This window comes from Podospora pseudoanserina, chromosome 5 (assembly GCF_035222485.1).
Source record: "Podospora pseudoanserina strain CBS 124.78 chromosome 5, whole genome shotgun sequence".
Classification (NCBI taxonomy): domain Eukaryota; kingdom Fungi; phylum Ascomycota; class Sordariomycetes; order Sordariales; family Podosporaceae; genus Podospora; species Podospora pseudoanserina.
Window position 1 is genome coordinate 2,867,717 of NC_085924.1, and position 25,558 is coordinate 2,893,274.

The window sequence follows — 25,558 nt, forward strand, 5'->3', positions numbered from 1 at the left end:
TGCATGTGAAGATCACCACAGTGGCTGGTACCCGGTCGATGCTATCTTCAGAGGGAGGGGGGCAGGTATGATGAGAGGAAGACGGCGAGAATCTCAATATAAAAGAGTGTCGATCCTCCCGTCGTCAGTCTGTTTTGGTTCCTCATCCTCTTCATCGTCCTCCCCCCAGACAATTAAGCAAGGATGAAGCTGTCAACCGCCATCAGCCTTTTGGCTGGTGCCGCCCCTCTGGTCTCGGCCGCCGCCGCTCCCAAGCTCGAGCGCAAAATGAACTATGATGGGTATAAGGCCTACAGCATTGCCACCCATCATAACCCGGCCGCCATCAAGGCAAAGCTCACCAAGTTTGCCGCCATCCCCTTCAACCTCGACAACGATGAGCACCTCGACATTGCCATCCCTGCCGAGGAGGTCGCTGCCTTTGAGGCCCTCGGTCTCGAGACCCAGCTCATGCACGAGGATCTCGGTGCTGATATCGCCGAGGAGGGTACCTTTGCCCCCTACACCAGTATGTTTTGCTCTTCTACTTGTCTCTTTCCTGAAAGGCTTCCGGTTTCTAACAAACAAAAAGGCGTCGGTGCCCAGGCTGTCCCCAGCTTGACCTGGTTCAACTCGTACCACGCGTACGCCGACCACATCACCTTTTTCAACGACCTGCAGGCGTCGTTCCCCAACGCTTCCGAGATCTTCACCATCGGCAAGTCGTTCCAGGGCCGTGACATCTTTGGCATCCACATCTGGGGCTCCGGCGGCAAGGGCTCCAAGCCCGCCATCTACTTCCACGGCACCGTCCACGCCCGTGAGTGGATCAGCGCCAAGGTCGTCGAGTACATCACCTACCACCTCCTCACCCAGTACGCCACCGACGCCGCCGTCCGTGCCATCCGTGACAAGTTTGACTTTTACATCCTCCCCGTTGTCAACCCCGACGGTGTGTCCGCCCCCAACCCACCTTTTGTCTTCACAAATGACTAACAAACGCCCCAGGATTCGTCTACACCCAAACCAACGACCGCCTCTGGCGCAAGAACCGCCAAACCCGCTCCGGCCAGTCCTGCGTCGGCACCGACCAGAACCGCAACTGGAACTACCAGTGGTCCGTCACCGGCGGCGCCTCCACCTCGCCCTGCTCCGAGACCTACAAGGGCCTCGCCGCCGGCGACACCCCCGAGATCAGGGCCCTGACCGCCTTCACCACCACCCTCAAGAACAGCCGCGGCATCCGCCTCTACATCGACTGGCACTCATACGGTCAGTACATCCTCCTGCCTTATGGGTACGACTGCTCCGCCCGCGCGTCCAACCACGCCGCCCAGAGCAGTCTCGCCTCTGGCATGGCTACTCGGATCAGACAGAGCTACGGCACTACCTTCACCACCGGCCCCAGCTGCTCGACGCTGTACAAGACTACTGGCAGCGCGCCGGATTACATGACTGCTGTTGGTGGTGCTACTTATGCTTGGACTATCGAGTTGAGGCCTGCGGGCAGCAGCGGTGGTGGCTTTGTTTTGCCTGCTACGCAGATTTTGCCTAGCAGTATTGAGCAGTGGGAAGGTATCAAGTATGTGCTTGCTCAGGTTTGAGCCCGGGGGGTTGTTGAGTGGATGACATTGGGGATGTCGGGGAGGAGAGGGAGGGAAAGGGAATGAAGATATGTGTATATACGATGATACGATGTATTTATCTGACGTGCAATTTGAATTGTGACGATTATGAACCTTGTTTTCTCGTGTATTGGCCTCAAGCTCGATACATTTGATGTGAACAACCCGATATTACATGGTTTCGCATATCCTGGCATGTTTCATATCTTCCCAATGGTATGTCTTTTCGCCTACAGCCAATGAGTGCAGGTCGAAGCCCTGGTGGTGGAGCGCGGGCCTTCCTCATCGCCCATGAGTCCATGCTGGAGGCCTTTCATCATCTCGGGGGTGAACGGAAGATGTGTCCCTAAAACTGCAGCACGGGTATTAGTCCCACAGTCGTGGTGTAGGCCCTCCGGGTCGATTGCGCTGATCTCCAGAGCCAAAAAAAGCTCAGAAGGAAGTGTCACCTTGGCCCGCTTGCTCGCGGCTAGCAACAGATCCTTGAAAGGGACAAAATGGGTGCCTTCAGTAACATCCCCGTTTGTGTTCTGCGGTCCGTAGATAACGAAATGGCCGAGGGCTGATTGACCGCATTCAACCAGGACCTCCATCATCTTCAAAAACCCATCATCAATGTCCCCGGCTAGGTCCTATGTGCCAATGGCATAATACAGCACCATTGCCGTCGCCTATTGACGGAACGATGAGGAGCATTTTCAATACTGTGTCTCGGTGTACATCATCAATCGACTTTCGCAAGCTGTCGTACAAGCTGTTCAAATCTGATGGTGTTTTCAGCAACAATCCTTCCAGCGCTTGAAAACTCTCACCGGTGGCTGTTGTGTCTCGTAGTTGGAGAGTTATGAGGTATGCCTGAAAAAAGACTCCTTCAGCTCGGCATACCACATGGTCCGTAAGAGCCTTGTAGAAGGAGCTTGTCGCATCGAACGACGAATGCCGCTTAAACGTATTTTGCACAACACTCAAAATGTCCCACCGAGTGAGCTCATGGAGGTTGACCCGAAGTTCGCAAGGACCAAGTTGAGGAAAACCATTTCGGGGCGAGAACTGACAAGCATCTTGATATTGGCATGTAGAGACCATGACCGAAGCTGCGCGACGAGGTCTTGATGGCTGTGGCGGTGAGCAGGGTCGTGTTTGAACTCATCCAAGCCGTCGATCATGAAGTAAAAGCAGGTGTTGCGTGGAACAGACACCTCGATGAGATTCTGAAACCCTTCTTGCAACTTGGCGGGGAATCGAAAGTAGGGCTCGTCGATGTGTGATTCAACGGTGGTAGTGCCAAATACTTGGCACGCTGTCAGAAAGACATCTCGAATCAAACTTGGACAGTTTGCAAGGACTGAGAACAAGATGGACCGATAGAGACCGTGCAGCGACTGTTGCATAGCATCTCCAGCTCTCCAAGCAAAGAAGTGTGAGACAACGAGGGTCCCCTCTCCGGACCACCTTTCTAGCTCTCGGCGAGTGGTAGAATGGCCAGCGAAAAGTTTCATGAGTGTTGACTTTCCAGAGCCGGCTTTGCCAGAAATGTGCAGGAGGCCATGTCCGGATGAGAGCCACCGTAAAAGCGTAGACCTTGCTTCTGTTTTCTGCTCATATTACTCATTTTGATAGCAGTCATCCTCATCAGAGTTTTCCTCGTCGACGTCCTTCGTCATCAACATCCTCCCAGCCAACGTGGTCTTCAGCGACGTCCTCGCCATCGGCCCCTTCATTCCCGTTGCTGCTGTTGCTAATTGTGTATTGCCCGTCATGGTCATCCGCTTCCAGGATCCATTCGAAAGTTCCGTACTGAGGATCACGAATAGCATCTTCCCGTGAGAACATAGAAGAGAAGTAAAGCTGCCGCAATACCCTGGCTTCAGCGGTGGGCGGAGAAGATGACTTGAGCAGACTCTGTACCTTCTCTTCTACCCTGCGCAGTATGTAGATTGAAAGGGTTTGCTTATCACAACTGATATTGGCCTTCATCTCATGCAATGTCTTTTTGAGATCAGGTAGTCGATCAGGAACACTGGAGAACTGTGTGGTGACAGAAAGCGTCAAGTTTGCTAATCCGGGTGGATACCAGAAGAGACAGTTCACTTTATGTTCGTTAATAATGAGCGTTGATCCAGATCTCGCAACAGGAAGCACATACCTGAGGATGAGAAGATACGTAAACCCATCAGCTCGGTATTGTTTCAGAAGACCAAGCAATTTGTAAATTTCGCCTTCTTTCCTCTTGGAGCGTAACGATATTCGGAGAGCTTTGAATTTGGAGGTGGCATCTCAGGGAACAAGACTTTGCAAGATGCCCTGGACTTCGTTCAGGCGCTCCTTGGATTTGGTTGCCAAGCCTTGCAGAGCATCGACATGGTGATTAGAGGAAGCTGGAAAGGGTGTTTACTGCACACTGTTCGTTGTTTGCTGCAGCTCATGTATCAAGGACTGTACGTCAGAGACACCGGGCACAGTACCTGTTCGCAGCACTTTGAGCGCACCAGAAACGAGGCTGTATGAAAAGTCGACGAAGGTCATAATAGAGGAAGCAAATCCAACTGCAGCGATTGCCTCCATTGTGTCTCGAGACGGAGAGTCGAAGGTATGAAGGTAGGCCTACCGTGCAATCAGGGAGATGGGTTGGGTTGGGAGAAAATCAGCGTCCTGAAACCCCGCACCGGACACGGCCTGATGGCTGATAGAGCCAATTGGACATAGCGGTTCCCAATTGGACATCGTGGTTCTGAAGGGAGAGCAAGGCTCCTGATCAGTAGCCCTCGTCGCCCATGATGCCGTGGTAGGGTCGCACAACATTTTTTTTGTTTAAATGTGGACGAGGAGGGCAAAAGACGCATGAGTGGGCTTAAGAAATACGACTTGGAAAGCTGTCCTCGGTGAGTCCTGTGTTTTCTTCGTGGGTAATAAGGTAGATAGGTATATTCGCAATGAGTGTCGTCATTGGAGAACCGACTAGTCTAGCCCTCGGTTTTGTTGAACTGGATGCCTTTTGCCATCTGGCTGGCTGGACCCTCACGTGACAGCGCGTCGCGTTCCATCTCGTTTTGGGTTTTGGGCCACACCTTAAGACGCGGTCTTTGTGCAAGAACGACCACCAGCGACCGGACAAAGCAAAGTGCCCGCTAAAGATGGCATGCCGGAAAAGCGCTCGCATTGCAGCACAAGAGCCAAAACCGCCAAACCAGTACGGGCCACACAATGGTGATTCAGACGACGCCGCTGGGCTGATGTCAGCTTCTCAACCCTCATCGCCGGATTCCGCATCCTCTGCATCCGACCCAGATCCTGAACCTCGACCGGCAAAGCGCCGCAAGGTGACAAAACATACCCCAAACACGACAAGATCACAGACAAAATACTCCAAATCCAACTCCCTTTCTCTCGTCCAGTCTATCTTTACTTCAGCACCCCACGATGGCCGCGCCCTTCCTCTCCGCCCACACCGGCCCTCCTATCACCAACCCCTCCTCCTATCCTCGCCATCCGTCCAAGCCTCCCTCCTGAAGTGGTTTCAAAAAGAACAAACGACCCGCCTCATGCCGTGGCGCAAACCCTTCCTCACGAACCCCTCCCGTGCCGACCTTTCCCGTCGAGCCTACGAAGTCTGGATCTCCGAGATTATGCTCCAACAAACTCGCGTTGCGACGGTAATAGCATATTGGAACAAGTGGATGACAAAGTGGCCCACGATCGAAGACCTAGCACAGGCAACAGAGGCACAGGTGGTCAATATGTGGACTGGGCTGGGGTATTACTCTCGGGCGAGGAGGATACACGCCGGGGCACAAAAGGTTGTCGCCGAGATGCAGGGGCTGCTGCCGGATACTGTGGAGGGGCTTATGAAGCATGTTCCCGGAGTGGGGAGGTATACTGCTGGGGCGATATCAGCTATTGTGTTTGGCGAGGCGGAACCGATGGTCGATGGGAATGTTATGAGGGTGTTGTCGAGGCAGATGGGACTGATGGGGGATGTGAAAGGGGACAAGAGGGTGGTAGACGTGCTTTGGGAGGCGGCGGATAGGTTGGTGAAGGTTGTTGCTGAGGCTGATGGGGAAGAGGGCGAGAAGCCGGGGCTATGGGGACAGGCGTTGATGGAGCTGGGGAGCACGATCTGTACACCAAAGCCCCAATGTGGAAAATGCCCGGTGACGGAAAGTTGTATGGCTTACGCCGAAGGTTTGGCTCTGGCCCGAGGCCTCAAGCAGGCGGTTCCCGATATTGAGGATGGCATTGCTTGTGTGCTTTGCGAACTTGTGGAGGAAGATGCCATGGAAGCGAGCTCGCAGGCTACGGAAAAGAAGGGTAGGCAGCAAACCTCCAAGTTCTTCGAGGCGTTCCAAGCAAGTTCCATGAAGGAAAAGGATGTTGCTAGCAGAACGCCCTCGTCCCAAGAGATTAATATCATCATCTCCCATGCCCAGAGGTTTCCCCTGAAGAAACCGAAGAAGCAGGTCAGAGAGGAAGAAGCTCTTGTTTGCGCCATTCGTCGCGTATCGGACGGCCAGTACCTCATCAGTCGCCGGCCAGACAAGGGGCTGTTGGCTGGATTGTGGGAGTTTCCCAGCTACATTTTGCCCGCCTCCAATGACAGCACTACCAAAAGCCGGAAAAAGCAGGCATTGGACTACGCGTCTGGTCTGGTCGAATCAACAGACGGATATCGTGGAGAACTAGGCACTGTCCCTTGGTTATTTTCACATCTGAGGCTCGCCATGCACGTTCATCTGTTTCAACTGGACGATTCAGACAGAAGCCTCCGAACACTGCCCCTGGGATCGAACTATCGATGGGCTTCCAGCGACGAGATTGAATCAGAGTCCATGGGGACTGGTATGAAAAAGTGCTGGTCCTTGATCAAGGCAACCAGAGAGTAGGATCAGCTATGCTGTAGCGATGTGAGGCTTCCCCTGTTCGCATTTGTGCTGCGCCCTCGGACTAGCATCCTGAAGCGCCTAATTGCTGCCCAACCCCGGCGATGTTTGGTGGGATCCACACGACACATTCGTGGTGCCTAGCAACGCCGCTGGAGAGATGTTCAGCTACAAAACCACACCACGGAAATAAGCCCTCAACCGGCACCATCGAGTCTCCTGCAACATCAAGACACTTGAGTCGGGACTTTGGAGTAAGAAAATGGACCAACCCAAAGACCGGCGACGCCTCAAGTTGGAGCCGTCGAAGCTCGGACCCAGCGCCAACAATGATGCGAGCCCCCAAAAGACGCCGGACACAGAAGACAACAAGCCAAAAGAGACCCCGGTATCCGTATCCCAGCCAGATCTAAGCACACAACACGAAACAGTGGAAAGCGAGGAGTTCAAGCGCCCCAATCTTGGACTTGGACCTTCCCACGAAGCCGAGGTTGAGGAACGTAGTCTTGAGCGAGAAGCGCAGGAGAAGCAGAGGGATCAACCAGATGACGACAACGAATGCAAAGAAAACCCCATGTCGGATGAAAACCGGGCGTTGATTGATGTGTGGATGCAAACCGAAGATGAAGCGAGAGCCGAGGAAGAGGACAACGTGATGACTCGAGACAACTATGAGGCCAACTTTAAGGAAGAAGTGGCGCTACACAACCTGTACAATCATCACTATTTCGACGAACAGTGGCTGCTGTACTCGAAAGAGACATCAAAAGACCGCAAAGACGAAGATTGGTTCATTCATTCACCAACCGTGCTGGAGGCAACCGACCCGCAGTACCTCTGCGACATGTGCCGACACGTCGACTTCACCGTCCTATTTACGCATCGCGATCTGAAGCCTCAGGGGAACAACGATCCATCCACTGCTTGCATCGATTTGTATGGACTGTCGAGAGTTCTCAACGAGAAATCTACGTGTTCATTTTGTAACCTGGTGCGAGAAGCCATTGAGCAACAATGCACGGCTGAAGAACTCGCAAAGGCGAGGCAGACAAAGGCGGGCAAGATATCAATCGACATTCTTGATGATGGGCCAGATTGCGCCCTGCGATTGGAGGTTGGCTTCAGCCACTTGGCGACGAAAGTAATTATGCAGAGGATGACATCCGAGGGTGAGCCCTTTGCACTTCAAGGGCTTCCAGTACGCAAGGACGCCGCAGATATCACACGGCTGTGCAACTGGATCCGCACTTGCGAAGGCAGCCATCCCAAGCTCCACAAGTCCATTCACGCATTCTCGCCCGAAATGAAGACGCTGAGAGTCATCGACGTTGATGAAGGCTGTCTCGTGACAGTGCCCACGCCGTGTCGCTATGCTTGCCTTTCCTATGTCTGGGGGAAGAATGTAGCAAGTCTCGTCCATTTGACACTGGAAACAAAGGCAACCCTCGAAAGCCCAGGAATCTTCAGCAATGGATCAATCGTCATCAGCCAGACCTATCTGGACGCCATCAAGGTTACCAGAGATATTGGACTGCGTTACCTGTGGATTGACGCTCTCTGCATTGTGCAAGACGACGATGCTGAAAAGGCAATTATTGTCTCGCAAATGGCTGCTGTGTATGGCAACGCCGTCATCAACATCGTTGCCTCCACCAACTTCAGCCCTGATGGCGGACTTCCGGGGGTGGGTAGCACGCCACGGGCACGATCCCAGGTAGTTAAACAAATCCAAGGGCTGTCTGTTGGCGCTGTGTTTCATGACTCCCGTCAGCCATACCACGAGATTGAAGACGCCATCTGGAATTCTCGTGCTTGGACATTCCAGGAGCGTCACCTGTCCCAACGCGCCGTGTACTTTACGGCTTCTCAGCTCTATTTTACCTGCCCCCATGGGACTGCGTGCGAAGACACAGTTCCCAAGTCGACACGGGACCTCAAGCCAACGGTGCCTGTAGATCGGCCAAAGTTTGAAGAAGTCATATACCCCCTAATGTTCTACATTTGGTCCGACCCGACCCAGACAGAGTTCCCCAACAAGCGCTTCAAGCTAGCTGGTACGGGCACAGGATCTGACACCCTGGTATCTACTCGGGAAGAACTGCCTACTCCAACCTATAGAGCAATGCCCGTGGCAGCTTACCGGAGTGGTACTCTTCCCATGGAAGGGGAGACGCTCTGGAAGACATATCGGGAGGCTGTCAACATGTACACAAAGCGCAAAATGACGTGGCAGAGCGATGCCATCAACGCATTCCAGGGCGTCACTGATCTCATTTCTCAGGGGGTGAACACCACCTTCTGGTACGGCATACCCGAGTTTGCCTTTGATCAGGCTCTCTTGTGGTACCCCCAGGAGCCTCTCACCCGCCGGACCTATTTGGGAGCCGCCCCGTCCTGGAGCTGGGCTGGATGGGAAGGGCACACAAAGTATCGCGGCCGGGGCTGGCACAATGCCATTGCTGTGGCACCCTTCAACGTCGTCCACTGGCTTACACATCCGTCTAGTATCGGCACTGTTGTACGGTATCTTGTCGCCCGCGGAGATAGCCCAGAGCGTGTGGCAAAAATTGTTCAGGCAGCCAAAGAGCAGCCTAAATCCCTGAATTCCTGGGTTCACGCCTTCTTGTATCAACTGGAGGACCTTGATGACGGTTGGAAGGACGAAAAGGACACCTCGCGCAACGAGCTCTACTTCTCCCATCCCGCCTACCCGGGCCTCCGCTTTACATACCCCATCAACTTGCCGGGGAAACCGTTGCTACCACGACATTTACCGGACGGGACACTTCCCTTCACCGCTCGCTCAGTCGAAGCGCGCTTCACCGACATGTCCACAACCGCTCACAAGTCGATGCCTGTCGAAGACGAGTTTCTGCAGATTGGTCTCAACGATGCGGGCAAATATGGGTCAGGCTCTCGCCGACCGTGGGAGTTTGCTGTCTACCATCAAGGATACCGCGCCGGGTTCTTGTCTCTCAACGTCCCCCTTTCGTCCATCGACCGTGCGTCGGCTTCGTACAGGCTGGTGGCCATGTCAAGAGACATGGTGCCACAAATCGCCCCGCCGCCGTGTGGATGGGACTTTTACTGGAACCTGAACCCACGGCGAATGCAGGACAGTGTCTTCTTCGATGAGGAATGGGGACGGCCTGAAGACAGGAGAAAGTGGACGTTGTTTACTGACTCGGAGCCGGGGAGGGGGCCAGGCAGGGAGAATGGGGATCCGCGCTGGGACCTCGGGCGGTATGAAACACCGGCTATAAATGATGTGTACAATGTCTTGTTGTTGGAGAACAAGACTGGCGAGAATGGGGAGTGGTGGGAGGAGAGGATTGGGGTTGGGAAGATTCATGTCGGGGCATTCTGGATAGCAAGGCCCGTTATTGAGAAGTTTGCTCTGAGGTAGGGGATATGCCATCATGCTTGTCTCGCCAGTGACCTGGGTCGAGTGCCGCCGCATGGTGGAACCTGCCGAACATTGTTTCGGGATTCCCCGCTCGAGCACATGGAGAGTGAGGGGTCGAGATAAGGTTGGAGATAGCTCCCAGAAACATGATAACAAATGAACATATAATTTTCAACATTCCGAACTCAAACTCAGCCATCGATTTCATTGTGGCCACAATCTCAAAACACACATCAAGATGTCACCCCCAGAATACCTCCACCTCGCCTCCCCCCTCGGTCCCATTTCCAGGCCCCTGTTACCCCACCCGCCCCGCGACGCCCTCCCCTCCGAAATCCCCATCATCAACCTCACCCCCTTGTTTTCCGACGACCTCCCCTCCCGTCAGCACCTCGCCTCCCAAATCCGCCAAGCAGCCACCACGTCAGGGTTTATGTACATCTCCCACCACGGCATCCCCCTCTCCCTCTTCCAAACCGCCCGAAACGCCTCTCTAGATTGGTTCCGCTCCCCTCGTGAGGCCAAACTCCCCGCCAACACGAACAACTCCCTCAAAAACAAGGGCGTGGTCGGTTACCGGCCCCGTCAGACACAGCACATCAACCCCTGGGAGAGTGTCGATGTTCGAGAGTCGTTCTCATGGCGGTACGATCCCGCCTATGACCCGTTGCATTCCCCGTCGGACTTGGACAACATCCCGGATGAGGTGAAAAGGTATATTGACCACGATAACGATGGGTTTCCCTGGTCGAGAACACCAAAAGAGTTTTCGGGGCCGGTGATTGAGTTGTATCAGGCTGTTTTGAAGCTGGGGAGGGAGCTGGTGAGGGTGATGGCTTTGGCGCTTGGGTTGGAGGAGGACGGGTTGGACGGGAGGTTTGAGTTTCCTGATGTTGGGGTGGCGGTGAATTACTATCCGCCTATTGCTGCAACAAAAGAAGAGGGCAAGGAGAAGGTTAGTATTGGGAGTCATACTGACTTTCAGCTTTTTACGCTGTTGTATCAGGATAGTGTGGGGGGGTTGCAGGTGTTGGATAGGGAGGGGCAGTGGTTGAATGCGAGGCCGGTGGAGGGGACGTTGGTGGTGAATTTTGGGGATTACATGCAGCGGATTACGAACGGGAAGTGGGTGAGTACGGTTCATCGGGTGGTGAATAACTCGGGGAGGGAGAGGTTGAGCATGGCGTTCTTCTGGGGGTTTGGGCTGCATGAAAGGTGTGGGGTTTTGGATAGTGTATTGGAGGAGGGGGAGGAGAAGAAGTATGATGAGGTTGGGTGTTGGGAGTGGGTGCAGAGAAGGATTGAGATGATGAGGGAGGTGAAGAAGGGGTTAGGGAATATTACCCCTGAGAAACCCCTGTCAATGCACTCCCAATAAAGACCACCTCGATAGCGGCAAATCTGGGCATTTCATGCAGTCATTCACCCTGTGGATTCCCGACACAGGGTCAACATACGTAGCGGTAGCCGCAAAAACCTCTATCCTCTTCGCATCGTTAAACACGGCAATCACCAGCGTAAGCAGCACCGTAAACCCTGCCGTCACCCCTATTCTCGCATCTGTGCTGTCCAGCCCGTTCAGCACCAGGATTGTCAATACCGGCAAGGTAGACGCAAGAACAGTTGTGATGAGACTGCTTGCTTTGCTGATTCGAGAAGGACTATACAAAGTGTGGCCTGTGTCTGTGTCGACAGCCTGGCCGGTGTTGATGCGACGGCCGAGGAGGTGGCGATAAGTTTTGAGAATCTTCTCAGTGATGAAAGCGGTAAAAGGGTCGGTTTCTTTGACCGGTGCGCTCAGGCAGAGATATGACGAGGGGTTAGGGTCTGCCCAGGTGAAGGCTTCGTTGGACTGGAGGAAGGAACTGCCGCCTCTGAAGTCGCGTAGCCAGTCTTCGAGGGCAGAGAGTTAGGAAGGTTGAGGGGAGGGAACGGTGTTCATTTGGTGGACTATCACGCGTCAATGGTGATCTGATGCGTTTGTGACAGCGACCCACCTTGGGAGTATGAATTTTTCTGGCGTTCAAGATTAGCATCCTGCCGAGGCAATGGGAAAGATAAACTTTTCGTACTGTACCCTTTCAGCTTCTCTCACAACTCCACCATCTTGTGGTACTGCATAGTCTTCTTCTCCCGTGAAAGCTTCATATTCTCAGAAAGTCGCAACGTTGGATCATCCTGGTGGTCAAGCAAACACTGATCCCGATACTCTTGCCCTAGCTCAACAACCTCGGCCTGCAGCGATATAGCGCCAAGACATTCGCTTGATCAAATCTTCTTCAGAATAGCAGCCTCATTCTCACTCCCTCTCATAAAGGCTGCTAACCTGGGATATCCGGGAGGGAGCGGAGGTTAAAAGTCGTGCATGGTGTGTTTGTTTTGAAGAACAAAGAAACCTGCCTCTGAGAAAAGATGATGCAGGTGTAAATACGGGTTTGAGGGTTGTCTCAGCTGGTGTGGTGGGCCGAAGTGTTGGGTTAGGGGCAAGGGGACCGCCTCGAGGGCCATATCAGAGGCCCCCCGCCATCCGCGGACCACACAAGAGACCAGTTGAGTCCAGGACCCCATCGACAGAATCCTTCCCGCACTCGCCCGTAATGCTTATCCTCGATGAACTGTGGTTATGTAAAGCCTTGCCGCTCATGCTAACGTTGATTGGGTGGTGATGGATGGATGATAGGCATCCTGGTTACACTTGAGATTGATGATGGCAAGGTAAAACAAGATAAAGTCTTCTCATGTTCCACATGGTGTTTCGTTTTCGACTTTATTGCGGTGCCCGATTAACCAATACATCACCTCCACCAACATACCCCAAGAAGACCAATTCTGGCTCATCAGTCCCATCACTCTAGTCCTGTTGGTCTCCTCCATCATCACCCTCATGACAATATTCGTCGCAATGGTCGCCTTACTTGCCGACTTTGCCCAAAAGGTAAAGCGAGCCGAATCCTACTTTCAGGCACAGCAGACCGAGTTTTCTGTTTTGCAGCGCGTTCTACGAGAATGCGAGCACATTCTTGACCGACCCGTTGACGCTCCAGACCATGTTTGGAGGCCTTGGAGACCTGCCGACGCCAAAGGGCAAGTTATGATGAGCACTCTTTCAAGCTACAACGGAACTCTAACAAGCTGAAGAGATTCCCAATGGGTCAGAATTTGCGAATCTATTACAATCAGACCGAGCTGGACAAGTCTCTGGCCGCATATAAGGGAAGTGTATTGCTTCTGAGAGACTTGTGCTCTAAGTGAACAGGAAGCCAAGTCACCGGGGAATAGCAGTGAAACTTTCTGATAAGCCACTTGACAGAATTAAGCTTCGACAGCAGCTGGTTGAAATGAGGTAAATACAGGCAAGACTCTACCAAAAGTATACATAGAAATTTGAGTTTCCAACACGCCACACAGCGCCGCCATGGCAAAACTATCAGCCCTAGCAATTCCAGACCTCGGGCAGAATGACTCCGATTCTGCATACCAAGCATCCCTAGACGATGATCCAGCCCCTCTGATGTCCGGCGCACATACCACCAAGAACCCAGACAGTCTTGCACTCGTTCATCAGACCAACCACTTGAAACTCGTCGAACAAGTGTGGACAAGAGGCTTCGGCCAGCTCTCCCAAGAGAAATACAACATTGATGCTGCCCATCTGAATCATAATCGACCAGCCCCACGCCAAACATCCTGGACAAGCATTCAAGTACTATCCCGCCAGAGTCAAATTAGACAGCGCATCCGACCTCGACTTGGTTTCCGTCTCCTATCTCCGCTAAGCCAATGCACTAAAGCACGTCACTCTTGTGCCCATTCCAAAAGACGCCCAGATTGCCATCAGGGGTGTAGGTAACGGCTCACTGACCCCAACCCATAGGGTTTTACTCAACTGGTGCGGGCATGGAGAGAGCAAGATACACGAGGGTTGGTTTGACCTGGTCGATTTCCCAGACATTGACATTTTGTTGGGGACGGCATCGTTGGAGAAGGTTGCTGTTACAAGAGTGGCGCGTGCTTGGCCGATTATTGGGAGGACGAAGCTCAAGGCGATATCCGAGAGAGAGTATGCTCAGGAGGAAGAGAGTTTGGCACGAGCGAGGGAGACCAAATTGCCGAGTCTGAGAGTAAACGGGCGGAGAGGAGGAGGGATCAACTAGCGTTGGGGCGGGCAGATACAATTGTTTCTGATGAAATTAGCACCCATCAGAAAAGGCACGATGTAGATTTAGAGTTGAAGAATTACAGTGTCGACACTTAGACGCTGTCACGGCTGTTCATTACAAGTAGCGCTCCTTCTTCAATACACACAAACATAATACCCCTTTTTTGCCCCTCGACCAGCTTTTCCCCTATCTAGTGTCTTTGCCCCCTCCAGATATCAAGGCCGGCATCTTACTGATCCCCAAGCATCATTTTGCGTCCCAAAGTTATTAACCCCTGGGTATACGAGCGGGAAGTACGTCCCCGAGTCTCTCTCGCAGTTATCACCCCTAAACGCTCCCGTTAGCATCGCAACAAGTTCAAACCAGCAGAACCAAGTGTACTCACCTAAACAACACACACCTCCCCATATCCGGCCCAGCAGACCTAACTCTCTTGTAAAGGTCAGTCCCCGCCAAACTGACACACTTCTCCGCGTGCCCAACCCTGATATTCTCGCAACTCCCACCCCATTGAACCTCAGGACAAAGATACAGCCACGTCGACGTAGTCAAAACAGGCGACACAGCAGGAGTGTAAGAACTAGCCGGGTACTTCCCTGTCCCATAAACCTCAATCCTCCACCCCGCTCCACATGTTTCTCCCCCGTCACCCGCGCAAGGCATATCACACTGCCCATCAGCCACCAACAACCCCGACCCAGGCTGGGAGTTGCCGCAAAAGCATTCGGTGCTGTATTCGACTCCCGCATAGAAATATCCCGCCGTCTCACAGGCAGAAATACACTTCTCCGTTGTCATGCCACCGGTAATGCTACTGATCTGATGCGGCAGAACGCGAGGAGAGTCAGAATCAACAAAACACCCCACCCTCGGCTCAAAGATATCGTTCTGCGCTCCTGCGAAAAAGCCCATCTTGGAGTTATACGGCGGTGTGACGTCCCCCGGGGTGACAACATTGTTGCCAGTCCGCTGATGCCAGGCGATCATCTGTTTTGGGCCTTTAACGCAAGCAGAAGGGTTATTCGCACAATACACCGGGGGCTGGGCAACGCCCAACCGACGAACTGACGTGCTCCCTGGAACGTGGCAGCGGAAGTTTTGCATATACATGTTTGGCTCGCCGCATCCGTCGGGCACCCAGAGCCAGGCGCAGTAGCATTGGCCTGGGGCGCAGGGGGGGAGGTCGGCGGGGATGGGGTAGTTGACCAGGCGTTTCCAGGGGGTGCTTCACATAAACTGATTAGATGACTGTGCTGCGAAAGGAGAGCGGCGAACTTACTTGGGGGCAACAGAGATGACAACTAAATTCTCCATATTCACCTTCGCCAAGTTGGAATTGTACGAAATCGCCAGCGCAGTGCCTGTGGCCCTGGTCTCGTTCTGGGTATGTAACGGACCACCAAACCCGTCAGGGTTGTTAACCAGACAGCCCTCTCCTGTGCTGGGGCCGGTCCAGTTCACAGGGTGGTCCCGTCCGTCTGTCCAGTCTGTCGTGAGATCACCATTGTAGGAGAGAGTGGTGAAGGCGCGGTTCTCGGCGATTTCACCAGTAAAGATACCTCCTGCAGGTAGAGCGAGGGACTGTCCGCTGGGGGGGCCCACGAAGTTACAGCCTCGGTCCGCTTGCATCCACCACTGCTCCTTGGTGAGGTTATAGAGGGGGTTGACGACGAGGTTGGTGTTTTGATCGTCCACTGCTGGGTTGTTGCCGCCCTGAAATCTGGATGTCAGTCAAGTTGAGAGCCAGAAAGATAAACGACAAATATCGATGGACGACTTACACGACAATGCATACCCGGCGCAAAGAGCGCGTGGTGTGCTGTCGCCCCCGTGGCCAGGGCCGCGAAAAGCTTTGCGTGGCGCATCATGGTAGAGTGGTCAGATGGATAGTGAAATCAACTCAAAGAACGCATGGACATGGAGAGAAAGGGCTGCGTGGACGGTAGCTATAAGTACTCGCCAATGTCTATACCCTCGGTAAATGTCACGATGGTGGAACTTGCCAGACAATAGTTCCATGTCAGCCTGTTCATGTACATGAGATGAAAGCTACCCCTGACTGAGATTGGCCGCATCTTTTCTCTCCGTGTCCGCATGCTCGGTATGTGCCCCAAAGCTGTTCGTATAGTAATCTTGGTATCGGTTGATTACTCACGCTGTTTTTGAATGTCTCGTAGCCATCTGCTTCTCCGAGGTACCTACTGAGGGTTCTCATCTTGGCAGCTTACACGCGGAGGTGAGCCTCATCTTAAACACGGAGCCTACTAAAATCTCACCACAGCTGTCAGCAACATCAATATTTTTCCACGAGGTTCATGGCGTTCCTGGAAGATCTTGAAGTTGTGCAGCACCATTGTGACTGTTGAAATTGATGACGCCGGGCTGAGATCCAATCCAGCTTCGTGTGATGCCCTCAACAGATTGTATGTTTCTCAAACAAAACTGGCAGCCTCCAACGCCCCTTTGACCCTTCCCAACAGCCAACCCCTTTCTTCAACCCCAACGCTGATCCGCACCAAACACTCCTCTACTCCAAACTCAGCTGCTCTATCCAACTCATTGTAGTGCGCCAGTAGTGTATACGCACAGCAAAGCGTAAAGTTTGTCCCCAGGCTTGGCCCCTTGGCAACATTCAGCCCGTTGTAAAACGCCACAGCCTCCTCTTTTTTCTTGAATGTAACGCTTAGCAAAAAGCCATATCCCGCACCAGGCCGCTTGTAAGCATCATACCGCCTCGTGTCTCCCAATGACGGATAATAAACCTTCTTGACCACCGGACTTTCTTGCACTAACTCAACCACAGCCAAAGCATTCTCACTGGCAACCTGAATTCTCTCCTCAAAGCTTTGACAGTTTTCGGCCATCACCAAAACATCTTCCCAATACCATACGTCCTTCTGACGCTGTTGTCGGTTGTGTAAACCTTCTCTGAGACTCGTGTACAGCGTTGAATGGGGATTGAGGCCAAGTGAACCGCCCATGACATTACACTTTCCGCTGAACATCTTTGTCAGACTGGTGCAGACCACATCGCAATATTGCAAAATACGCAGGCAAGCGGCCGTTCCCACGGTGTCGTCCACGGCCAGAACAAAAGAAAACGATTTTCGCAAAAAGGCTAATCGTTCGAGGTGGGGCGATTGTAACAGAGGGTTGCCGGTGAACTCGGTAAAGACAGCGTGGAACTGTTCGCCGTTATGTAGTTGACGCTCGAATCGCTCTGTATCGGCGTAGGAATACCCGTAGACCGTAACTTGACAGTTGTGTACTCGCTCCAGCACTTTGATCGTATCGACGTAGAGAAATCTGTCACAGGTTAGACGACCACAACATCTTGGGTAGGTAGAAGGATTGCAACGGAACTTGCCCAAAAACAGCCACGTTAGGCTTCTTGCTATCTCCGCTCCCCAATGAAGTCCCTGAATCCGTTCTGGTTGCTATCAGCTCCGAAATAGCAGCCATTCCTCCTGGATACAATAGCACATCATCTTTCCTAAGAACCATGTCTCCATCGGATAGCAGACCTGCAATCCGGTCTGATATGTCCTGCTTGGCCTGGTCAACAGAGTCCCCACCGCAGGTATCTCCATCTAAATGGAACCCGTTCTGTTGTATCCCATTTACTAACTCGTGTCCTTCTCGACACGACCCCCTATTCAGAAAGGATGCCCTGTCCAACCAAAACACCGCCCTCCGACTCGAGATGCCATATCCAGTGTGTTGCCAAAACCTCCGTGCTTTAGACACCTCAGCACCCTTGGGCTCCCCTACAACAACCGCCAACCACAAACAAGTCCCCGTTTCATCGTCATCTGAATCAACCGCTCCACCATCCCACCTAACTCCCCACACTCTACCACCCGCAAGAAGCTCCTCACCCATGTACCTCCTGAACATCTCAGCCCACGTCCTGGACGCGAACATCATAGGCGCTCCATCATCCCCCACACCCAAGTGTCGCGCCAGTCTTCGCCCCAACTGATCAACCACCCTTGGCATGAAGAAGCGCGGGTAACCGGTTTTCATGGCTTGCAAGACCGAGGGGTCTTTCGTAACCCATCCGAGACTGTCGTTCCAGGTTGGGAGGTGGACAGAGATGGCCTAATGAGAAGAACGAAAACACGTTCCTGCCGCGTCAGCTTCCAAGAAAGGGCTAGGGTCCCAACGAAGAGATGATGTATAAGTAGGTAACTCACGTGCGGGTCATCAGGAGGTAGCGGATCACCCAACTGCAGGTCTGCCGGGTCGACGGGGAGGGCAAAAGACTGCATCCTGGATCTGTCATTGTCCTTTTTCAACGGCGTGGATTTCCCAGAACTGCATGTAGATGGGGGAGTGTTCATTTTGAAGTGGTCAACGACCGCCGCAGCATCAGTGCCATGGCTCCTTGTTCGGAGCTGAGAAAGAAGCGCAGTACCAAACGTTTGGGGACTGACCGAATCGCCAGAGTGGGGTCTTCAGTCGATAATACCAGGCGATGGATGTAGTTGTCCGCTTCCCGTGAGTTCCCGGGAAGGAAACTGTGCTCCAAAGGGGGTGACATCATCTTGACCGGTGTCAGAGGCTAGCTGACCCGGGGAAATTTGCGCTGTTCACGGACAATTCGAGTACCTACCCGCCGCAAGTGGACAGCTGACTCCGAAAAGCTGGGTTGAGTTACATGAAGTTAATACGAGTTCTCTGTTGGGAAGGAGGACCAGAATATATTCGTGGGAAGCCCCAAAGGAATTTGCATTGTTTGAGAGGCAGCGTGCTAATGTCACCCTTTGGCTGTAAAATGTCAAAGTTGCACAAAGAAGCTCGTGCCATGTCTCCCTATTAATTGGTTCCCTCTTTGCCCTCCTAGGCTGTTTCCTTGTCGTTGAGCCGGGAGAACATCACACCGTTTGACGACAAGGCTGTAGATAACAATGTTGGTGATGACGCCACATCTGCAATATTGCGCCCGCGAGCTGCAGGTGTGTGGCCGGGAAAAGCTGATAGCATCCACAAAGTGCAGTCTTCAACACAAAGGTAACCCTTTAATTTCTTCTCGTCCAGCCTTCCCCATGATTGTCCAGCTTATGACCCCGCGTTCAACCCACCTTCTTCTCTCTTGACCATCTCAAGGTGCCAGAAATGTTGTATCCTTTTGAAGTCTTAAAGCCGGGAACATACCTAAATGATGATGCCATCACGCCCACTACCCACAGCAATACAAGCAGACCCCGAGAGGGGTCCATCCAGCCCCAAAGCACATAGATCACGATCAAACCCCATGCCCCTCTCACCAGTCGACAGTTCCCTCACCCGTCTCGCAACACTGGAGAGAGCGGCACGCTCACAGCAGCAATCCCGGACGGCTGCCGAAACGCCCGACGAAATCACCGCCCTCGAGGTTGTCTATAGATACAGCATCCTCTCCTCCCGCATCAAAGTCCTCCGCCACGAGATCATACACAAGGTTGAGTCAGCCCAATCTCTCATCGACGTGGCTATGCCAGAGGAATTGAGGCGAGATCTAGATCGGTACAGTATATTCAACCTACCTTGCTTTGCCTTCCCGCTCTCCATCCTCCTGCCCAAGCCTGACAACTTCCTTACCCTTTTCAGCAACCGCACTGCGAGACTACGCCTTCTTTCGTCAGGAGGGTAAAGATCTCTTCCGGTCATTCCAGACCCAGTCTATCCTCGCTACCATGAAAGCCCTTGACAACCCTGTAGCCGCCGCCCCCCAACCGGAACTCGCCGTGGATGATCCCCTGAGTATCATCACCAGAGAGCTGAGGCTGGCTTTGACGCAAAGCACTTCAGGGCTGTCAAAATACAAAAAGTCAAAGGATCAGAAAATGCTATGGCAGCGCTTCTTTATGGCTTTGGGTGGCGGACTGGCCCTCGTGGGCCCGATGCTCATCATGGTGCGCAATCCGAGTGAAGGCGTCGCCATCATCACGACATCGTGTTGTGTTTTGGGCGTGGCAGTTATTTTGGCTTTGTTCATGAACGATTCCCATCCAAAAGATGTCGTCGCGTGCACGGCGGCCTATGCGGCAGTGCTAGTTGTGTTTGTTGGTGCTGGTGGCGGTTCCCAGACTGGGGAAGGTCGAAGTGACGGTGCTTCCACTTCATGAAGTTGTTTACAAGCCTGGGGTTACTAGACATTGCATGATAATGTTGAATTGACTAACTCTATATAGCCAACCAACCAAATCTTCTTGCTCATGACAAAATAAAGGATGCCTCCAGCCTGTATCATTCCATAACCTCTAAAACAGCACACTCAAGCAATGCATGGCGGTAATCGCTGATAATATCATAGTCTTCCCCCGCCTATCAAAAACAAATAAAGGTACCGCCTGTCTGTAACTTCGCTCTTTTCACCGCGTGTCCCTTCAAAGCTTCTCGGGGATGTGGTCCTCCACAGCCGCCAGCGCTGCCAGGTTGTTCTCCCCCATGCTCAAGACACCGTCTGTGGCGCCCGTCCCGCTGCCGCCAACACCCGCAAGAAGCGCAACACACTCAATAACGTCTTGCGGCTCCAACACATGCCACCTGGCCAGCGTAACCTTGGTGCTGGCTCCAACGGTCACGGAAAAGGTGTTCTCTGCCTCCACCTCGGCTGTGCCATCGTTGGGCGCAGACAGGCCGTTGAGGGCACGGAACATGTCCTCGTCGGTAAAGTCGTCTCCCATGCAGAGAACAAATTCGAGCTTGCGGGCCGATTCGTCGTGGGACTCGAGAGCCTTGAGCTCAGCATTGTACGTGTTGACAAGGCGCTTCGCGATCTCTCCCTTGTTGATAAATGTAGGGCGAACCTCAATATTGGCCTTTCCGGGCATCACTTCCACATCCCACTTGCGAGCCACGGTGTCTTCAAGCTCCTTTTGGCATTCGCGTGACATGTGGAGGCCTTGTTCGGGATCGGCCAGGCGGTAATGCCACGTCAAAGCGCACCGTTTTCGTTCAATAAACGATCCTAGAAATGGTCAGTCAGCGTCGCAAGCCTCGGGTGACCGAAAAAAAGACTTACCCGGGACCTTGTCCGTGTATTTCTGGAACACGGCAATGACCTCCTCTTGCCAGCCCATGTCGAACTTCTCCACCAGATTCTCCCACTCGGTCGAGCCTGGGTTTCTCATGAAACTGCCATGCTCGGCACTGAAGCCAAGACCCGAAATGTGGCCCAGATGATGAGACAGGAACTCCTGGTCGCGGCCAGAGATAATCCAGACGGCATTCTGGGGGTCGGCAGCAAGCGCCTTCAAGCTGGTGATGACGCGCTCCGAAGGAACAGCAGCGCTGGGCTCCCGCACTATGGGGGTGAGCGTGCCGTCATAGTCGAACATGAACAGGCGCTTCTTGGCCGCCCGGTACCTTCTAAGCATCTCGGAGCGGTCCAGAAGAGGAGTCGAGATGATGTTCTTGCGGCTACCAAGAACATTGACCAAGCGCCTGAGGAAACCAACAATCCAGAACTGCACATTCTTGCTGGTGACGTGAGCCAGCAGACTATTCTGCATTGCCTCGCGCTTGTCTTTTGGCATGAGAAGAGCATTGTTGATGGCTTCGGCGACGCCCGACAAATCCCATGGGTTGATGTGAATCGCGTCCTTGAGAGAGCCGGCTGTGCCACTGAACTCGGAGAGAATCAGGGGACCGGCAGTGTCGCGCTGGCAAATAACATACTCCAACGAAGTAGTATTCATGCCGTCTCTGACCGAGGTGATGAGGCCGATGTCGGCGGCGCGGAGGAGAGCAAAGTACTCTTCTTGGCTGATGTACTGGGCGTAGTGCTGCACAGGGGAGAATCCAAGCGAACCGTACATGCCGTTGATCTTCATAATAAGTTCGCTCACACGGCTGGCGATCTTGCTCTCGGAACCATCTCCCTCCTCCTCAATGCTGGTGGGAGAAGTGACCTGAATAAGGACGACCTTCTCGCGCCACTCGGGGTACATCTCGAGGAACCGCTCAAAGGCCATCAGCTTCTGGGCGACGCCGCGGACAGTATCCAGACGGTCACGGCCCACAATCACCTTCTTGCCCTCGTACAACTTCTTCAAGTTCCCATACTTAGTGTTGACCTCGTCTGTCCATGCAAGACTGGCCACCTTGGTTGCGTCAATGCCAATGGGGAACACACCGATCTCTACTCGACCTCCATAAGCGTCGATTCCTGCCGTGTCGGATGGGAAGCCCAGAATGCGCGTGCAGCAGCTGGCAAAGTGGCGGGAGTAGCTATAGCTTTGGAACCCCACCAGGTTGGCGCCGAGCACGCCCTCGAGGACCTCTTTTCTCCGTGGCAGACAGCGCAGAAACTCGCTGCTGGGGAAAGGCGAGTGCAAGTAAAACGAGATGTACATGTGAGGAGACCGTTGCCGCAGCATGCTAGGCAGCAGCATCAGGTTATAGTCATGCACAATGACAATGTCGCCGGGCTTGTAGACCTCAAGGATCCTGTTAGCAAACTTTTGGTTCATGCGGTAGTAGTCGGCCCATTGCACTCTCTCAGCACGGCCGTCCGTGGGCTCGTGTTGTCTGTAGTGGAAGAGGGTGTAGAGGTCGTGCTCGGCATAGCGTCTCCATCTTGCCTGGTCCTTCAAGCGGATGCCCTCGTCCAGCCCGTCCGAGTCGTCGGCCAGCCAGACGGGGATCGTCTTTATTCTTTTGTTGTGGGAGAGCTGATTCTCGAGACGCAGCATGTCATCCCGGGGAATCCAGAGGCCGTCGACCAACGGAGGGGTGGGCGGGGCAACGCCATCGATGGGCACAGGCTTAGAGAGATGGTTGAGAGCGCTGAGGTGGACCGTGGTGGTGGGCGGCGTGCCGGGAGGCGACGGGGTGTCGGTCGGGGTCTCAATCTCGCCAGTCCAGGCCACAACGATGTGGTTCCATGGTGAGTCGTCCGACGAGAGGTAGGAAAAGGAGTCGAAAAGTGCCGACTGGCCTCGGCGGGGTGTCAACTCCTGCAGCACAATGATGACATCAGCCCCACCATTCCGAAACTTGGCAAACCGTTGCTACTCGATGAATGCAAGCCACTTGGCGCCGTTGAACATCAACGACACCACCGTTGGAGGAAGAAGATAAGAAGATAAAGAAGAAGAAGAAGAAGAAGAAGAAGAAGAAGAAGAAGAAGAAGAAGAAGAAGAAAAAGAGAGACACGAGACATACCCAGTCGGAGCCTTTCCTGTACTTTAGCGAATGGGGGATGTTAAAGGTTGCTGAGATGATGTTTCCACTGAGCGCGAGATCCGGGCTGATCTCCCGAAACTCGGACATGGACTCTCTGCGGCCGGCCATGGTAGCTTCGGTGAGCCTGTTCATCCAATTCTTGCCCTCTTGTGCACCAACAGTCACCTTGTTATGGAACGACTGCCCTTCGCGGTTTGTGCTGTCGGGAGCGGGAGAAGCGGCAATGGCGTGGTCAAGGACTCTGCGCGAGAAGTAGTCCCCTCTGGACGGTCCTTGGCCACCGCTCGAGTTGTTGCTGTTATCCGACTCGTACGTCTCTTGGGTGATGTCGGGCGTCACGGGCACGGCGGTGACTGACGATCGGAGATGGGGCGGGAGGAAGGAGTCGTTTCGTAAGGGCACTTGGGGACGATGAGGCAGGCCTTTCGAGCCTTGTTGGTCCTCTGGTTTCTGCACCATGGTTAGGCGTGTTAACGGATGTCTCGATGGTATATGGTGATTAGAGAGAGACGGCAGAGGACGGGAGACGCAGAGACAGAAAGACAGAAAAGGATGTTGGTTTTTGCAGTAGTGAAAAGTGTAATGGGGGTAGTGTAGTGTAGTGTAGTGTAATAAAGTGTAAAGGGTAAAGTGTCCTGTTTTGTCTTTCTGCAGAGGAAGAGGCACAAGTTGGCAAACTCGCAGCTCTATGACGGGATGAAAGACGAGATGACTGGACTCGTGGAGCGCACAGTCAGGGGCAGGAAGCAAAGCTGAACAGGGCTCAGGCCTGTGGGTAGCGAAAGCCCGGTGGGGTCTCTCAATCTTTCGGCGTCCTTCCAGCCGCGAGTCTTTGTCTTCTCTCTCTCACTCTCTCTTTTCCTCCGGCAACTCCTGCAGCTATTCCCGATCTCGGTTGCTTTTGCTGCTGGCTGCCCGGACGCGCTGTTGTTGCTGCTGCTGCTGCTGTTGCTTCAATGGCCCGCAATGCACCGCCCGGTATTTCGCGATGTTGCTCCGTGATTGGGCACCATCCGCTTATTGGAGGTGAGGGGCATTTTGACAGCCAGCGCCCAGCAAATGGCGGGGTACTCTGCACCAAGGCCCAAAGCTTTTTTTTTCTTTTGGTTCTCCGTCTCGCTGTGTCCCTCTCTTTTTCTTTCCCCTTCTCTTCTGCGCTCTATTGTTTTCCAAGGTTCTCTCTCTCTTCTTCATGACCCCATATGATTCATGGCTCCACTTTCCCCAACAGCTGAAAGTGAGGCCGCATGTCATGTAATAGAATGCCATGATGGGGACGGTGACAAGGAGGGGCTGAAGGAAGAAAAGCATTGACCACTCACCGACTGGTCCTGACGTAATGGTTAGTGGCACCACTAAGGGCAAAGATAAAAAAAGAGTGGTTTGCTTTTTCCTTGCCAGTTCTCGGGGCGGCGGTTGTTCTCCGAGCGCGGCACGTGTTTTCGCTGGATACCCAAGTGCTCCCGTCGTCGTTGCTTTCCAAGATCGGATTGCTGGGGATGGAGATGGAGGGGGGAGGAGGCAGGTGACGAAAGAACAACGCACCGGGGGAGGGGAGGGAACGGTTGGAGGTGCGGACAAGCGCCTTTTTACTCGCTCTGGACCGACCAAGACTAAAAGAGGGAAACGTGCTCTTGGGAGTTGCTTGGTGCCTTGGGTCGGGTGCTTGGGTGTGTGGATTCCACCACAGCTTCCAGGTTCCAGGGGGGGGCTTCTAACGTTGTTTTTTTGAGGCGACACGCCGCCTGAGAGTTTGGTTCAGTACAGTGTCATGTCACGATAAGCTTGATTGCAGGTGCAGCAGCCACAATCGCGATGCCGAGCGATATGTTCCAGGCCTGACCAGGACGACAACACCCCTGCCGGCCAGGGCCACGGGATGACGGGCCTCAAAAGGGTTGGCTAGATCTTGCACCTATCTATTTTTCTTTTTGGCCACCTCTCTGCTGACAACGACGCGCGACATCCGCGACACCATATCAGCCTGAATAGCTGACCTTCTCTGTCTCTCTCTGTGTGTGTGGTGTGCCATCGACAAAAAAAAACGCAACACATTTCTGACAAGCGCCGCAACACACTCTCTTGAGTGAGCCATTTTCAACGTCGCTTCGCTTTTCTCACAGAGAGTCGTTTCTCTCCCGGCCTGCCGCAGTTGTGCCGCCGAATTGGCCGCATTTCCCCGACGATGCTGTCCTTGATCTCCTGCCGTTATTCCATCGCCGCCATCTCCTTCACATGGCGAGATCTGGTTCCGTGACTGGTTCTCTCCTCCCTCTCCCTCTCCCATTCCCGCCCCTCCAACACACCATCACACAGCATACATCGAGAGAAAATACC

At 53.5% G+C, this 25,558-nt stretch overlaps 10 protein-coding genes across 10 annotated transcripts; 4 read left to right on the forward strand and 6 right to left on the reverse strand.

Moving 5' to 3' along the window:
- Window positions 1-183: 183 nt before the first annotated feature.
- On the forward strand, window positions 184-1,688 carry QC764_507330 (uncharacterized protein; the record flags this gene model as incomplete). Its single annotated transcript, XM_062947997.1, has 3 exons — window positions 184-508; window positions 572-931; window positions 988-1,688. The coding sequence occupies 3 exons, from the start codon at window positions 184-186 to the stop codon at window positions 1,581-1,583; spliced, it is 1,281 nt and encodes a 426-aa protein (XP_062799280.1). The 3' UTR covers window positions 1,584-1,688.
- Window positions 1,689-1,834: 146 nt separating this feature from the next.
- On the reverse strand, window positions 1,835-2,200 carry QC764_0081940 (uncharacterized protein; the record flags this gene model as incomplete). The annotated part of the gene is made up of 1 exon (XM_062940810.1): window positions 1,835-2,200. The coding sequence occupies one exon, from the start codon at window positions 2,198-2,200 to the stop codon at window positions 1,835-1,837; it is 366 nt and encodes a 121-aa protein (XP_062799281.1).
- A 369-nt stretch (window positions 2,201-2,569) lies between these two features.
- On the reverse strand, window positions 2,570-2,995 carry QC764_507320 (uncharacterized protein; the record flags this gene model as incomplete). The annotated part of the gene is made up of 1 exon (XM_062947996.1): window positions 2,570-2,995. The coding sequence occupies one exon, from the start codon at window positions 2,993-2,995 to the stop codon at window positions 2,570-2,572; it is 426 nt and encodes a 141-aa protein (XP_062799282.1).
- Window positions 2,996-4,738: 1,743 nt separating this feature from the next.
- On the forward strand, window positions 4,739-6,484 carry QC764_507310 (uncharacterized protein; the record flags this gene model as incomplete). The annotated part of the gene is made up of 1 exon (XM_062947995.1): window positions 4,739-6,484. The coding sequence occupies one exon, from the start codon at window positions 4,739-4,741 to the stop codon at window positions 6,482-6,484; it is 1,746 nt and encodes a 581-aa protein (XP_062799283.1).
- Window positions 6,485-6,743: 259 nt separating this feature from the next.
- Window positions 6,744-9,887, forward strand: QC764_507300 (uncharacterized protein; the record flags this gene model as incomplete). The annotated part of the gene is made up of 1 exon (XM_062947994.1): window positions 6,744-9,887. One exon carries the CDS (start codon window positions 6,744-6,746, stop codon window positions 9,885-9,887), a length of 3,144 nt encoding a protein of 1,047 aa, XP_062799284.1.
- A 433-nt stretch (window positions 9,888-10,320) lies between these two features.
- On the forward strand, window positions 10,321-11,265 carry QC764_0081980 (uncharacterized protein; the record flags this gene model as incomplete). The annotated part of the gene is made up of 1 exon (XM_062940811.1): window positions 10,321-11,265. The coding sequence occupies one exon, from the start codon at window positions 10,321-10,323 to the stop codon at window positions 11,263-11,265; it is 945 nt and encodes a 314-aa protein (XP_062799285.1).
- A 40-nt stretch (window positions 11,266-11,305) lies between these two features.
- QC764_0081990 (uncharacterized protein) lies at window positions 11,306-12,936 on the reverse strand (the record flags this gene model as incomplete). The annotated part of the gene is made up of 4 exons (XM_062940812.1): window positions 11,306-11,314; window positions 11,365-11,780; window positions 12,701-12,839; window positions 12,904-12,936. The coding sequence occupies 4 exons, from the start codon at window positions 12,934-12,936 to the stop codon at window positions 11,306-11,308; spliced, it is 597 nt and encodes a 198-aa protein (XP_062799286.1).
- Window positions 12,937-14,057: 1,121 nt separating this feature from the next.
- Window positions 14,058-15,915, reverse strand: QC764_507280 (uncharacterized protein; the record flags this gene model as incomplete). Its single annotated transcript, XM_062947993.1, has 3 exons — window positions 14,058-15,272; window positions 15,327-15,760; window positions 15,829-15,915. 3 exons carry the CDS (start codon window positions 15,913-15,915, stop codon window positions 14,429-14,431), a joined length of 1,365 nt encoding a protein of 454 aa, XP_062799287.1. The 3' UTR covers window positions 14,058-14,428.
- A 1,441-nt stretch (window positions 15,916-17,356) lies between these two features.
- Window positions 17,357-18,449, reverse strand: QC764_507270 (uncharacterized protein; the record flags this gene model as incomplete). Its single annotated transcript, XM_062947992.1, has 2 exons — window positions 18,244-18,449; window positions 17,357-18,148 (listed from the first exon to the last, which is right to left on the reverse strand). Exons 1-2 carry the CDS (start codon window positions 18,388-18,390, stop codon window positions 17,357-17,359), a joined length of 939 nt encoding a protein of 312 aa, XP_062799288.1. The 5' UTR covers window positions 18,391-18,449.
- Window positions 18,450-20,176: 1,727 nt separating this feature from the next.
- Window positions 20,177-25,248, reverse strand: QC764_507260 (uncharacterized protein). The gene is made up of 3 exons (XM_062947991.1): window positions 23,201-25,248; window positions 21,057-22,992; window positions 20,177-21,002 (listed from the first exon to the last, which is right to left on the reverse strand). The coding sequence occupies exons 1-3, from the start codon at window positions 23,678-23,680 to the stop codon at window positions 20,419-20,421; spliced, it is 3,000 nt and encodes a 999-aa protein (XP_062799289.1). The 5' UTR covers window positions 23,681-25,248; the 3' UTR covers window positions 20,177-20,418.
- Window positions 25,249-25,558: the final 310 nt, after the last annotated feature.

Excerpts from the sequence above, each read along its gene's own strand:
- QC764_507260 (XM_062947991.1), bottom strand. The coding sequence starts at position 23,680 with ATGGTGCAGAAACCAGAGGACCAACAAGGCTCGAAAGGCCTGCCTCAT. Across the intron at positions 22,993-23,200 it reads ACAGGAAAGGCTCCGACTGG|GAGTTGACACCCCGCCGAGG; the intron begins GTATGTCTCGTG and ends ATTGTGCTGCAG. Across the intron at positions 21,003-21,056 it reads ATACACGGACAAGGTCCCGG|GATCGTTTATTGAACGAAAA; the intron begins GTAAGTCTTTTT and ends GACCATTTCTAG.